The sequence below is a fragment of the Aythya fuligula genome, chromosome 6 (genome assembly GCF_009819795.1).
Source record: "Aythya fuligula isolate bAytFul2 chromosome 6, bAytFul2.pri, whole genome shotgun sequence".
NCBI classification, from domain to species: Eukaryota; Metazoa; Chordata; class Aves; order Anseriformes; family Anatidae; genus Aythya; species Aythya fuligula.
In genome coordinates, this window is record NC_045564.1 from 25,001,059 (window position 1) to 25,014,688 (window position 13,630).

Consider the following 13,630-nt stretch of genomic DNA (forward strand, 5'->3'; position numbering starts at 1 on the left):
GTGACATCTTGCTTCAGCCAGTCAGCATCTTACTCATGTGTGTTGCTTGTTAGCATCATGCGGATGGAAATCCAGATGATCCTGCAGTAGAAGCAGGAGGATGTAGGGTCAAGGTTGAGCCCTTGTGAATTAGGAGCTCTAGGAACAGCCACACATGAAGAAAAGGTTTGGACTGAACTTCTTCCTATTGCTATATCCTCTGCCAATAAAGAGAGCCAACTTTTTACTCTACACGGGATGTGGACAGGCAAAGGCATCTGCACATTGGTCCAAATCCAAAATACAATGGCCTTTGTATCAAGCCAGATGTGATTACTGAGAAATGTAAGTTTGCAGGATGGTTATGATGATGATTCTGCAGATTTTCTTCTCGATTGTGCTGGACAGACCTCCCTTTATCCTTCCTTCCTTAAACAGCTTTAGCCATGACTCATGCAGTCAAACTCGTTCTGTACTGACGCCTCCAAAAAGCTAGGGAAGCACTTAAAGCATTGCATCTGTTCTAGGCATCACTGCTGCTCTCGTAGAAGCGAAGGGCCAAACACGTAAGTTGTACTCAAGCAAAATAGTAATTTATGTCAATGAGCAAATGTATGTGGGGGAAGGCGAGGTGAGAACTGAGTGAGATAGCAGGATATGACAATGAAAAATGGAAACTAAATATTGGATGTTTCACTGAGTACCTCAGGTTTCTACAAGGACACCAGAACAATGCAAATGAAATTGAGTAGGACTGTAAATCCTGTAGTTGCCCCAAATTATACAACAAATATAAAGCCAGCTACCAGAAAATGGGGAAATATTCACTAGGTCACCCAGGACTCGATATAAACTAGAAGATAGAATGAATATTTTTAAATGAAGTGAGAACAATGCTGTTGAGAATCAAATGAGAGTGCAGAGCAGACACCCCCTGTGGAGGGCTCCAGACGTTGTGATCCACACTTTACTGATCCCAAATAATTCATGACAATAAAATATCAATGTGGAAGGTTATGAAACAGAAACCCATTCTGTCTTTGGAAGAAGAAGCCTTCTGAATAAAACAACAGGACAAGTGTTTGGCATGGCTTCCAACACTGCAATATGAAATAAAGCTCAGGGCATAGGAAAGTGGATCTCTCTTTGGATTTTAAATGTCTGTTTCTTGGAGATGGTCATTTTCACTGCCACTGAAAATCACACCTATCTCATAGCAGGGAGACAGCAAGTGGTTCACGTTTAAATGAGCTTTAAGTGTCGTCAAGTGCCGCGGAGGAATGTTTGTCTAAGTCAACCTTTGTCTCTGAGGATGTTTGTTTCTCTCTGCCATGGAAAGACTTGGGGCTTCAGTGTCCTGGTGTTTAATTTGGTCTGTTACTACTTCAACTAAAATTGGCTAACCCATTCATTTGTAGCGATTGCAGCACATACACTAATAGCACTGCAGTATAAGATTTTTCTTTTCCCAGTGACCCTGTGTATCGCCATGTATCATTCAAGCCCCAGTAAGTGACTGTAAAGTTCAGACATAAGCCAACAGCTGATGATACCCAACATAGTCAATAAGTTATCAACAGCCTCCCTTAAGTACTTGCTTTAGCTGGATGGCATTTGAGAGGGAGATTTAACTGATGTAATCAGCTGGAAAAAAATAAATACAGATATATATATAAATAGAGTAAATCAGATTGAAACATAAATTTTGTTCCCAGTGAATTTCATGTTTTACAAAGACCATTTCCCCTGAACAAAGTGGCATTTAAGAACATTAAGTGCTTGAATGGTAGAGTACATATTTTTAGTACTTACCATGAGTATAGTATTATTTGAAAAAGAATAGTAGGGGCAGGGGGTTGTATTGGCAAAGGAGCATTCTGCCCTTTCTTGTATGATCCTACACTTGCAAATATCACTTCAGGGGACTCTCAATTTGCATAATGCCTGCTAGGAAGGGAAAGCAAGAGAGCTTACTGATGGGGAAAAAAGGATTAAGTGGTGCATCTCAGTCAAAATCTATTTTATCTATCTGCCTTTTCTCCTCTTTATGTCATTGGGTTGAGTGAAATTGAGCAGTCAAGCATGCCCGGAGGTGTGGCTGTCCTGGGATGATTGTGCCTGTGCAGTGATGTGCATCTCTTGGAGGTGTCCTCACGCCATGGCAGCAGAGGCTCAGCAGGCTGCTGTGTGCATGTCACAGCTCTCACCCTCGTGTATATGCATTATTTAGGAACAGAGGAAACTGCCAGTTCAAGTCTGAACGTTCCCTTGCTTTTGCGCTCTTTGGGATGCTAAGCAGCTGCTGACAATGATCCCCCAAAGGAAATTGTTTGCCCCTCCATCCACTCTTGATGAAAACCCTTTATTACTTTGTAGGGCTGCTGTTACTGACCTGGAGGTGGGAATCCACATCGTGGGTGGATCTACAGCCGAGGCTAGTCATCACAGATGCTGGTACCGCCTTTCTTTGGGGTTGTGTTACTGCAGCTGTGATGGTCTGTGGACACAAACAAGACAGGTTTTTAGGTAGACAAGTTTTATTTATTTATTTATTTATTTATTTATTAGATCAAGGAGCAGCTGGAAAAAGCTGGCAGCTTTTTGAGCATATGAGCTTCAATTTCAGATCTGGACAGGCGTGTTCAAAAGTTCATCCAATTTTTCCAGCTACACTAATTGATCTACTAATGGATACTACTATTTTTTTTTCTTGCAATTCTTACCTTTCCTAATTTCTCAGGGGTTGATTTGTATTTCCCCCACCCACCCACCTATGCTGGAAGGAGAATTAAATGAAGTGCAGGAATGGGAATAGCAAAACCACACTGCAGTGATGGCTGTGTACTTACATGACTTCCCTCTACTGGCCAGAATAGGAATATTTCAAATATACCCTAGTCCCATTTGCTAAAAATTAATGGTTCTCCCTTGTTCCAGGTGCTTAAAGTGGTTCTTCTCTCCTTGTCTCCACAAAGCTCTGTCTGGCACCGGTATGCACAACAGTCAAACTGGGAAATCCTCAGTGCTTCCGAGATATGCAGGAAGAATTAGTTATGTATTTGTAGAAGAGCTTAAGGGGAGCCATGGAGGCAGTGAGCTAAAGTAAAGGCAGAGGAAAATATTGGACAAACAGTAAATAAACAAAAATATAAACTTAGTGGTACACTTGGAGGAGAGCTGCCTCACTATTCACCTGGAATACTTCCACTAGCAAATAATGGATTCTTAAGTAGAATTGTACAGAAATGGAGCTGCATACATACAAAATAGCTGTGTCGGTTTTCAGAACCAGATCTTGATGTCCAGATCTTGTGTGGCAACTCTGAGGGAGTGCTGCTGAAATTCCCGAGCTTTTTTTTTTCCTGAACCATGACAGCCCTGTCCTAAAAAGCAACTGAGAGCATCATCGGGGCTGCTCAGGATGTCTGGTTGCTGCCACAGCACCGGCTGCAGCAGCAGTACAGCCATTGCCACCTTCCCCCAGAGCATCATTTATATATGCACAACAGGTTTGGCGTAGGGTGAGCAGGCGCAGCTCTGCCTGCGTTCCCCCGTAGTCAGGAGGAATCCTCATTAAGTCAGCTCTAATGTTGTCCTGAGATTTGGCACAAAGCATGTGAATAAAGGAAAGAACTGAAAATCTACGGATGAAGGAATCTAGATGGACCGTATCCCAGAGTCTGTGAGAACCAGCTAATGAACAACTCCAATTACCTTTATAAATATCTTGGATATTGGATCTTGGGCAAACCCTCATTGCCATGAAATGCAAAGGTAACACAAAAGCGTTCATGAGAAAGCAGGCCAATTTCCTCCCAGCTAATTGAGTCACTGTTAAGCTACCCAAGTCCAATGCACTAAAGTCACACAAGTAGCTCCAGTAACTGTGTGGGAAACACCACTTGGATTGGGGGTTAAGAGAAAATATCTGTAAGCATACATGCACAATCAATAAAGTATGCCGTGACATTCCCTATTCAACAAAGCATATCAATGAGGTGTTAAACCCCGGATGGTCTTTAAAATTTGGCAGAGTCAGGACCATACCAGAGAGTGAAACCAGGAGAAACAAATGGGATTGACTCAACTGTGCTTTCAGTTACAGCGATGGGAACTCATTGAAACAAATCTGTGTCAGTGTTAATATCTGAAACCCGAATTAATGTTGGAGAGGCAACATCTTACATACTCTGATGAAATGAAAGGTGCTTGGGTGGAACTGACAGCTGAGTCTGGACCGTAATGCTAAGGAGGAAGAAATCAAACATGATCACTTTTTGCACAGAGTTTCAGCCTTAGTGGATGAAAGGAAAGCACTAGACTGAGCTGCATAAGGGCAGATTCTCAGCTGGTTAAAAATGTAGCTTCACTGGTCCATACACTTAAAGAAAAGAGTGTGGTGTTGGTGTCTGAAATAATCTTGTGACATGTAAGTACAAATTGGCTTGGACAGGAAGGCTGCTGCAGAGACTGAAACCTGGCTAATGGACTGTAAACATCAGGCAACTGTTAATGGGAACATATGGGGCTATGGGGAGGAGCTGTTCAGGGCACTGCAAGCAGAAATGCAAGGTTTGGCTTTATTTAATATCTTCATTAACGAGCTTGGAGAGGGTACAATCAGTGTGTTAATTAAACTAGCAGAAGATATTAAACTGGGAGGTGTGTCAAAAAAACAGCCTTTGGTATAGAAATAATGGAAAATGACCTGGAGAGGTTGTAAGTGTAGAGAGGAAATAACAAGGTAAGCTGCTGCATGGGGAGAAAACAAAGCAATCGTGAGGAAAATAATCAAAAAGCAGCTATTTAGAGGGTGGGAGACACTTGGAAAGCAGTAAGACTATAAGGGACGGAACAGAGTTAGCAGATGGCAAATTAGGCCCAGTTTTTACTTTTATTTCTATTTTTACTACGTCTTTTTTTTTTTTCCTTTTCTTTTCACCACTGCAGTTACACCTTTGCAATTCTCAGGCTAAATGTAGCCCTGTGGGCTGGCACAGCTCTGCATGAGTTATGTTTGTAATTTACCACCAGAAGTGGCTCGGAGGCCATCTGAAAGCTCAGGGCTGCTTGCTCCAGTGCCAGCTGCCTGCCCCGGACAGACCTGCAGCTGGCCACCATCGCCTTGCTAGTTGCCATCAGCTGAAGCCCAGTTGCTGTAGGTGTGAACTGTTAAACTTAGAAGGCTTTGATCATACCTGTGGTGAGTTAGAGTCCCATAGCATGCCCAAGGGCAGGTGTGTAGCTCAAGTGCTAAGCCTCTGTAGTGATGCTGTTGTGTGTCAGGGACCCAGGAAGGGGGAGGAACAGGCACCGAGGCACAGCAGGACAGCAAGGAGACAGATTACACCGTCCCACACAGCTGAGATCATGTCTGCTATACCCGGTGCACCAGCTATATTGGCAAGCAGCGCAGGGCAGCCCTGAATTCCTCTTTTGTGTCTGGGTGCCACATCATGGGTGTCACCACCACCAAATTACTGGCAAGCCAGGGATAAATAACACGCTTTACACCAGACACCTGCACTTGCCAGTGGGAAGACTTCCATCGACTCTTTGGACTTCGGTTCCCCATTCAGAAAAAAAAATGTGGATCTAGCTCCAAGCAGGGATGCGCTTCAGTTTGCCTGATTATTACATGCAGTTTGTTTTGTCATCTTACTCATGTGCTTAAAGCCAGAGATGTGCCAAAGCATCTTTCTGACAATGGTCCTTTATGTTGCCAGCTCTGAAGGTTTTAAAAAGTTTAAAACAGCAGTAATATAACCGCACTCCCTCCCAAGAATGAGGATAAAATAGCTATTTTCAAACAGCTATAGAAAACTGTAGCTATTCATTTTCTTATAATTGAATGTTAGTTCCATTGTCAACCTGAGCACATCCACAGATGCTGCCGTCATTTGGGGGCTGTTTAATTTATTTACCAATAACAGTGAACAAAGAATTTCCAGTCTAAAAATATGGTAAGCTTCCATCCCAAAGAACATGCAATCATAAGTTTAGTGTCTCAGTGGGATTTTTTTATATCTCTTTTCAAGAGAAAATACCTTCTTTTACAGAAAATAGGTTCCTCATCTGTACATCTACACCGCACAGATTTACTACTGTAAATCCTGCAAATAGCCTTATTGAATTCATTGGAAAAACTCAATGAATAAACCTTGGCCAATGCTACCTTTGACTTCAGCTTAGGCAGAGCTCAAGAGATTTTGTAAAAGCATCAGGTAAGACAGTTCGTTTAGCGTAAGGCACTAAGCAAATTTTTAAGGAAGATCAGAAGGAAGAATTACTAAAGACTTATAAGGCACTTGTAGCTTGCAGCAAATACATGGGTCTCATAAGGTCTTTCTGGCAGCTTTGTCTTTCCAGCGCTGTTTGTAATGCATAGCTTGAGAGGCACAGCAGTGTTGTGGCATCCGGTTGATCAGAAGAAAGGGAGCATGTGGGTGGGCCAGATGTCATTTATTTTCCTGGTGTTAAATTTTGCCAAAACAGACTCTTTTAGTTATATGGTTTATTTTGTTGAAATGTAATTATTATGCTAATTATTTCCAAATTTACTGGTTAATTATAATTCTGAGATCTCTGTCTTCGTGCTTCCAGAGATGTACAAGCTGTGGAAAATGTTTCTTAATATTAATTTATTTCTCCAACCCTAATTCATTTGGCTAATGTTCCTAGAACACAAAAAGTAACTTCCTTTAACAAGAAGGCACGGCTAGCTCCATAAAACAGCTGATCTGTATCGAAAAGGCATTTTGCTCAATCTGATTTCACTGCGAGAAACAAATGACTTTAAAAGAAACACAAAAGAAACTGAATGTTGGATCTCGGATGCATTACATCATTGCACAATTCCCTGAAGTGTCCGTTTTCCGGGGGGATGGGGGAGAGTGTTGGCCATCCGACTGTTGCTACAGGATGTGTGCTGCATGCCGTTCCAAGGGAAATTGGAAACACTACTTCGCTTCTAATTGTGCAAATGACTTCGGTGGGAATTCTGTCCCCGATTTCTGCAGATGCAGAATGCAGGATGCACATGGGCTCGGTTTGTGTATTGCCAAGCAGAACGGCCTGACTACAAAGGTGCTGTTTGGTACCCAGACCTTTATTTCAGACCTTGGTCTCTGTCCACCGCGGATGACCAGGGTTAGTGGTGGGAGTTATGACCCTTTCTTCCTCTGTTCCTGTGCTCACCTGGTGAGGAAGGAAAAGGGGAGGTTTTTCTCTCTGTAGTACACCGGGGTGTTCAACATTACAAACACACTTGCCAGATGGAAACTTCCAACTAAAAGCTAGATGTGGTGGTTTGAAGCTGACCAGGAAGGTGACCAAACTTTTTCTTTCTTTTTACCTTTTCAAAGAGGAAAGTGTCATGGTTGGGAAGGGGAAGAACTGAATAACACTTGGTGAAAGACAGTTGGGGAACCATTGAGCTGGAGGAAATTGTTGCTCCACTGACTTTGCAGGGACAGATGTGCTGTGTAGTTGGTGAAGATTAACCTACAAAACTCTTGGGAAACTCACTGACGTTTCACCCACAACACCCCGAAACAGAAAACAAGACCTGGAGCACCATGAGAATACTGAGGTCTGCTGGATAGGACTGAGGAGATCGTGTCATTGCCTGTCACCCTGTGGGAACTGTGTTTACTTTGTGGCCCTTATTTTGATAGCGGCTGTGTGTGTATCATAGGCTTTTTGAAGCATCCTTTTCACTTCAGCTTGTTGAAAATGACAGGGGATTCCTTTCAATTGGGGGTGGAGAGATCTACATCCCTTTTCTAAGTCAAGTTTTGAAATTTTCATGATGGTTTATTGAAAATTGAAACATTTGATCTGTTTATGTGTGTAAGAAATGTTTATACAGCTTGTACATGCAGCTGTAGGATGGGAGTAGCACTGAGAGTCCCATACTGTTCCACATGAAGATGTTTTGATACATCTGGGAGAATGTAAGCAAGTAGGTCAGTGGAGTATGACTTCATGATTTGGAGCAGAGGCAGAATTTGGGGGAGTAGCGGCAGGACTTTGCTGGAGGAAAAGCAATAAATGGAAAATCTGAATGATGACTTAGGCTAAAAATATCAATGGTAAAAGCTGAGCTAAATTAAATGTATGCATATGACCCAATAAAGACATCTGATGCTTGTCTTTACCTTGGGAGAAACAGCCTGTGCGTGTATGTCGGTATTTTGCCTCCTGTATGAGTTCCAGGGAAAGACTAACACGCGAGGGGATATCAGTAAACTTTCCCCTCGGATTGTTTCAGTTCTAATTGCTAATATAATAGCAAGAGTGATAACTAATTGTATACGTATTTCTGTAAATACTCGATATTCTGTTGTGCTTGGCATAAGCGTGTAATTTGCTGGCAGTAAGACCAGACCTTTTGATTAGCTGACAGATCACACGTAATGTAGAAAGCTGCTGCTGTTTTGCATCCTCTTAAGCCACATCCATCTTAGTTCATCTGAAAACATCCCCGTTCAACAAAGCAGAGTTCCCAGGTCAGAGAATTTTTTATTCTCTGTTAGTCATATGCCAATGCAACATAATAAAGTGTCTTTTAAAGAGAGAAGTTGAAGTTGTTCCTGCTTCTGAGTGATCCACATGGAGCTGTTAGTACATGCTGGTGGCGTACCTTCTGCTTAAAGATCCTGAATTGAGGTTAGCAGTGAATAGACCAGAAAAATATGAATGATATCAAATATGCTAGGATGGCATGGCTCATACAGAAAGGAAGAAAGCAAGTAAAAATATGTGATTGATGCATGTTGAGTTTCCAGTTATTCTCTGAATGGAGCACTTTTTTCTAACCACATCACACAAGTTTTGACAGTAGCTCGGGTTATGGTCTCAATTTTGCATGGGGAATATTTTGTTTGCACAACTACCAGAAGCTTCTTTCTTCTCAAGGGAGGATGGAACTGAAAAGAGAGCCTGAACTCCATTTCCATCAGTGTTTAAAATACAGCTACGCATGGCACAGAGATTCTGCACCAAGTGGTGTTTCAGCAGAAGTCAGTCGGGCTTTTTGTCTTTTTTGATCCTGCGTGCTCAGCAGCTAGTACCAAGAGGTTGGAGCTGCTGGCAAGGGGAGGCATTAGTGCTCGTTATGGGGGGAAAAGCAGACAGCAAGAAGTGGAAAATACAGGATGAGCATTGGGAAAAATGCCATCAGTAGGGTCTGGTGGGTGCTCAGACTGAAACATTGCCCTGGAGGGTGCAGGATGGTGTGGCAGAAGGGCCCAGGCAGCAAAGGCAAGTCTCTCTTCCTTCTCTGAAACCTCAGCTGAGGACAGCTGAGCTCCAGTGCTCGCTGCAATGCTTTAGTCATCTTAGTTTTAGCAACCGTAGATAAATCCCTACAAAAGCGACACAGTATCGTCCCTTCTCAGAGGATTTACTGGGCACTGCCTTCAGGAGCCACTTCTTGGTCTCTGTGATACTGGGGACTTGGCTCGAAAGTGGCTGAGGAGAAGAAGACCTCGTAGGAGTTGGGTTGAGAGCAAAGGTTGGTTCTGGGTTTGTTTTTCAGGTTGGCTAGTGGGAGGTGGTGATGGCTCTTGGCCTGTCCCATCGGGACTGACAAGTATCAGTGGGAACACCCGTGGGTGCTGCAGGCTGTTTTCATCCCCACAATAACTCGGGTTGCCGGGGGGCTCTGACCTTGATGGTGTAACCCATATAGCATTGGGGGAATATCATCCAAAGGGAAAGTTGGTGGCCTTCTCTGCACAGTCACAGTGAAGAGGAGCCAGACAAGAGCAAGGGTTAAAGCTCTCAGTGAGATGGCACGGGAGCCCACCCAGGGAGATGGATCTGCACGTCTCTTCTCACACAGAGCATGCCTCGGTGTGTGTGTGTACATCACTAAAATTCACGGCTGCCTAATTTCCCGTCTTCAAAATATCAAGCAATTTCTAGTGCCAAGGAACCTAATCACCTATTTATTAAAATGAGACAGACAATAAGTTTGTGTGGGGAAACGTGAAGGCAGTCCGCATTGATCATGCTGATTTAGGACTGTACTGCCTTCGCAGTTTTTCCAGAGATAAATTCCTTGCGGCTAATTGCATTATAAATTCCGTTAAACCATTTTCATAAGGTATTTCCCTAAGATATAAGCCCTCCATCAAAACAACAAAAAGAGCAAAGGAACAGTTGTGGGTTTTTTTCCTAATTAAATGTTATATGAAAGTAAGACGAGAAAAAAATTATGTGATTTGTGTTAATTAAATGCTAAGTCTTCTGTCAGGGGCTGGTTTTAAACACTGGGGGGACTTGTTGAAACTCATACAGATTTTTCCAATTGAAAAACATAGAGTCCTGAGGGTTTTGCCCTCAGATCAAGATGGTCCTGAGCCAATGCAGGTCAGGATTTCAATGCCACCAAATTTCAGAGGCTGTACTCCTGGCATGCCTTGAATCTGAACTGTGCTGAAAGGTGACACAGACACGTTCAGGATGCTGGGCTGCCATCAGGAGCACTTGGGGAGCGCAGCAGTGGGGATCAGCCTATTCCTCCTGCTGGGGCAGCCCATGGCCATGGGGTTATGCTGCCTGTAGTGGGCATCCTGAGCTAGAGATGCTGATAGGAAATTGCATTTGCTGCATACAGCAGGGATGAACACCTGTGTTTGTTTGCCGGAGAGCAGTTCCCCAAATACTCAGTGACAGTACCTGGCAAAGTGCGTTTTTAGCGGCGATCTCAATCATTTTTATCAAGCTGGGTCAGGAGACACTGAAGCACAGAGAAGTTAATTGAATTTCCCAAGGAAGCATAGAAAGCAGTGGAGAACTGAACCTGACTTCCTTGTTTGCCAGCCTCCAGCACAAAGCAGCAGACTGTTGCCTGCACCATTTTAATATTTCTTCGGGTGACTGCGAGCAAAGCATGACATTTCTCTTCTTCCTTTCTTATTGAAGGGCACAAATTCTCGTTCCTTGGAATTATTTGTCATTTTGAGCATGCCTGTACAAATTCTCTCTTCAGCTCCTACAAGCGATGTGCTGTGAACTCATTTTAGAGAGTCCAGGCAGGGAAAGATCTAAGTCAGACCAGGAGGAGGCTGGGTCTCCTCCTGTTTTCATGTACAAAGTGTTTCACATAATGCCCAGTTCCAAAAAAAAGAGTAATTCCGCAATTGGGAGATTTCTTTTCCAGGGTATTTTGCCACAGGAAAGCCTCTCCTCCTAACATCTTTATGAAACCGGGAGGCACAGCTACTAGGGTAGCTGTAGCCATGAGTCTGCTTTTGGACTAGAAGAAAGTATCTTCTTTTCTTCCTCCTCCTCTCCCCCTCCCCATGCAGTAAAGTTATTCAATTACATAGAAATTGGGACATAAATGTATTGCCTGTGGCCTTGTTTTGGAGCCTCGTGGTAGCTCTGGTCACTGAAGTGGTCATGGCCCTGCCCCGGGCTCCCCTAACTGCAGCCCGCCAACAGCCAGGCACCTGCTGAGGGCTGATCACCCCCTGCCACCACGACATGGGGATAGGGGCTCCCCAAAAAGGCAATTTTTTTCTACAAGTGCCCTCACGCAGGAGGGAGGCTTCTCCCCCTCTTGCTGACGGAGCCCTGATGCCTGAAGTTTAGGTGGCTGGAGTCAGACGGGTTGGCCGTCACCGTGTGATGTGCTTGAGGCTGTGGGAAGCCATTCTGTGAGCTACCAGAAGGAGTAAAGCTCACGGGGCTGGGTGTTTCTTGGGTTTGAGCATTAGTTAATTAATTAATTCTCATCTTGCCCTGAGCTGGGTTGGGTGAGAGCCCTTTGCCTCAATGGCGCTGAGGTGAAGTGGTTTCTGCAGAAGCACCAGGAGGCGGCAGAACAGCCATTAGGCCCAGGCCTCATGAGACTTCTCCATCTCTCTGCTCCAGACCGGGGAGACGCTCAACCCCTCCTTAAATGTGCTGTGCCCTGATCACGAGGATGCTGTAGCAAACAAACCTTGTGTTGACCCTCAGATCCAAGGAGTGAGTTCCCTACCATACAGCATGACAAACGTTAAAGGTGCACGGAGGAGCGTTGTAGGCCGGAGACGCGTATAAGAAATTGAAGCCAGGGGTTAGTTGAAGAAAAAAAAAAAAAGCTATTAGAAATGTTCCCCACCCAAATTTGTAGAAACCAGATGACTATAAAGATGAAGAAGAAAACTTTGTAAAATTATTGCATCTTCCAAAACATAATTTTATCCTTGTGCGTAGGTAACAGCTGGCATAGGAATGGTTTTTAATCTGGGGGAGGGGGACCTCTGGTTGCTGGTGGGAAAAGTAATAGTAATTTGTGCAAAAAAATGAAGAAGGGGGGAAGAGGGGAGGGAGAAAAGCCCCATTTTTAATTTTTTATGGTAAAAGGGGCATTTGTGGTTCTCATTTTTATGTTGCTGTTGACAACAATTGTTACGTGGTTGTTAATTTTTTTTAAGTTATTTTAGTTTTTTCCAAAAGTGACCATGATTTGTTACTTATACTGTAGCTTACAGAAGTGACACACTTAATATCGGGGGGTCCAAACCTGGATATCTACCAATGGAGATGGAGATCAGGTAAATGCACACCTGCTCTTCCAAAGAGAAAAAGCTGCCTTTTGGCAACTGCTTTGCGAGGGAGCCGCAGGCTGTACCACCAGCGTTTTGGAAGGGATTAGATCGAGCGCTACCATTAACAGCTCTGTGTAGGCCCAGCATGGCTTTGTGCGACATTGACGTTCAGACATGCCATCTGCCAGGAGACTCCGGGTCTCTGGAGAAGGCTCTGGCTTCTGGCCCTAGCAGTAGCTGAGCACAGGTCCCCGTGAGGAGACCTGGCAGGAGCTGTGGTCCCCGCAGACTGGCCCCCGAGCTAGCACCAAGTACCGGCTCACTCTCCCAGCCGGAGGGAAGGCGGTGGTGGCTGCAGCGGGGACCCTGCTGGAGAAGGCAGCTGAGAGGGAGGTGTCTGCAGGTAGAAACGAGTAATGATGTCGTGTGTGACCTCTGCCATGCCTGTCATTGCCTCTTCTCTTTTACAGACACTTAACAAGAACAATCTGATACCAGATGACAGGACCAACTTCTACCCGTTGCAGCAAACCAACGTGTACACGACGACCTACTATCCCAGTACACTGAATAAATATGACTACAGGCCTGAGGCCTCCCCTGGAAGGACCTTTACCAACAGCTGATGATGGACAGAGCCTACAGGACAGGATCACTTCCTATATGAATTTTTTTTTTAATTGATTTTGTGGACCAAATACTGGCCCAGCCTCTAGATGTAAATATTGTACAGTAGGGTCTTTTTTTTTTTTTTTTTTTCCATTTGGTTAATTGTATTTCTTGTAAACAGCACATCTCCCTACAAGGACAAAAATACATATGGACCGTTACGCAGAGCTTTTGCGGCTATTTGGTTGGAGATGGCTCTTACTACTGCAACTGTTCATGGCTGGAAGGTCGGCGTTGCTGTCCAAGGCCGATGATGCCGAGGAGCTGGCTGTGTGCCGTGCTCAATGGCCGCCCTGCGGCAGTGCAAGAGGTGGTGGCCTCCTGGGGCAGGGGTGTCTGTCCGGTGAGGAGCATCCTTCCTGAGACAGGGTAGCAATGGTGCACTGGAAGACACGCGGCTCATGGAACAGGCCAAGCGGGACTCCATCGTGCCA

The 13,630-nt window shown here is 44.4% G+C and overlaps 1 protein-coding gene across 5 annotated transcripts in view; it reads left to right on the forward strand.

Moving 5' to 3' along the window:
- The window catches only part of SEMA5B (semaphorin 5B), a 254,481-nt gene extending 241,220 nt beyond the window's left edge, over positions 1 to 13,261 (forward strand). For 4 of the 5 annotated variants that reach the window (XM_032189713.1, XM_032189716.1, XM_032189714.1 and 1 more), the window contains one exon: positions 12,998 to 13,261. In XM_032189713.1, coding sequence (XP_032045604.1) covers positions 12,998 to 13,153 — 156 coding nt within the window. In that variant the 3' untranslated portion in view covers positions 13,154 to 13,261. Of the gene's footprint in view, positions 1 to 12,463; positions 12,534 to 12,997 lie in introns of all 5 variants that reach the window. The other variant, XM_032189717.1, reaches the window with a different exon arrangement.
- The last annotated feature ends 369 nt before the right edge of the window (positions 13,262 to 13,630 follow it).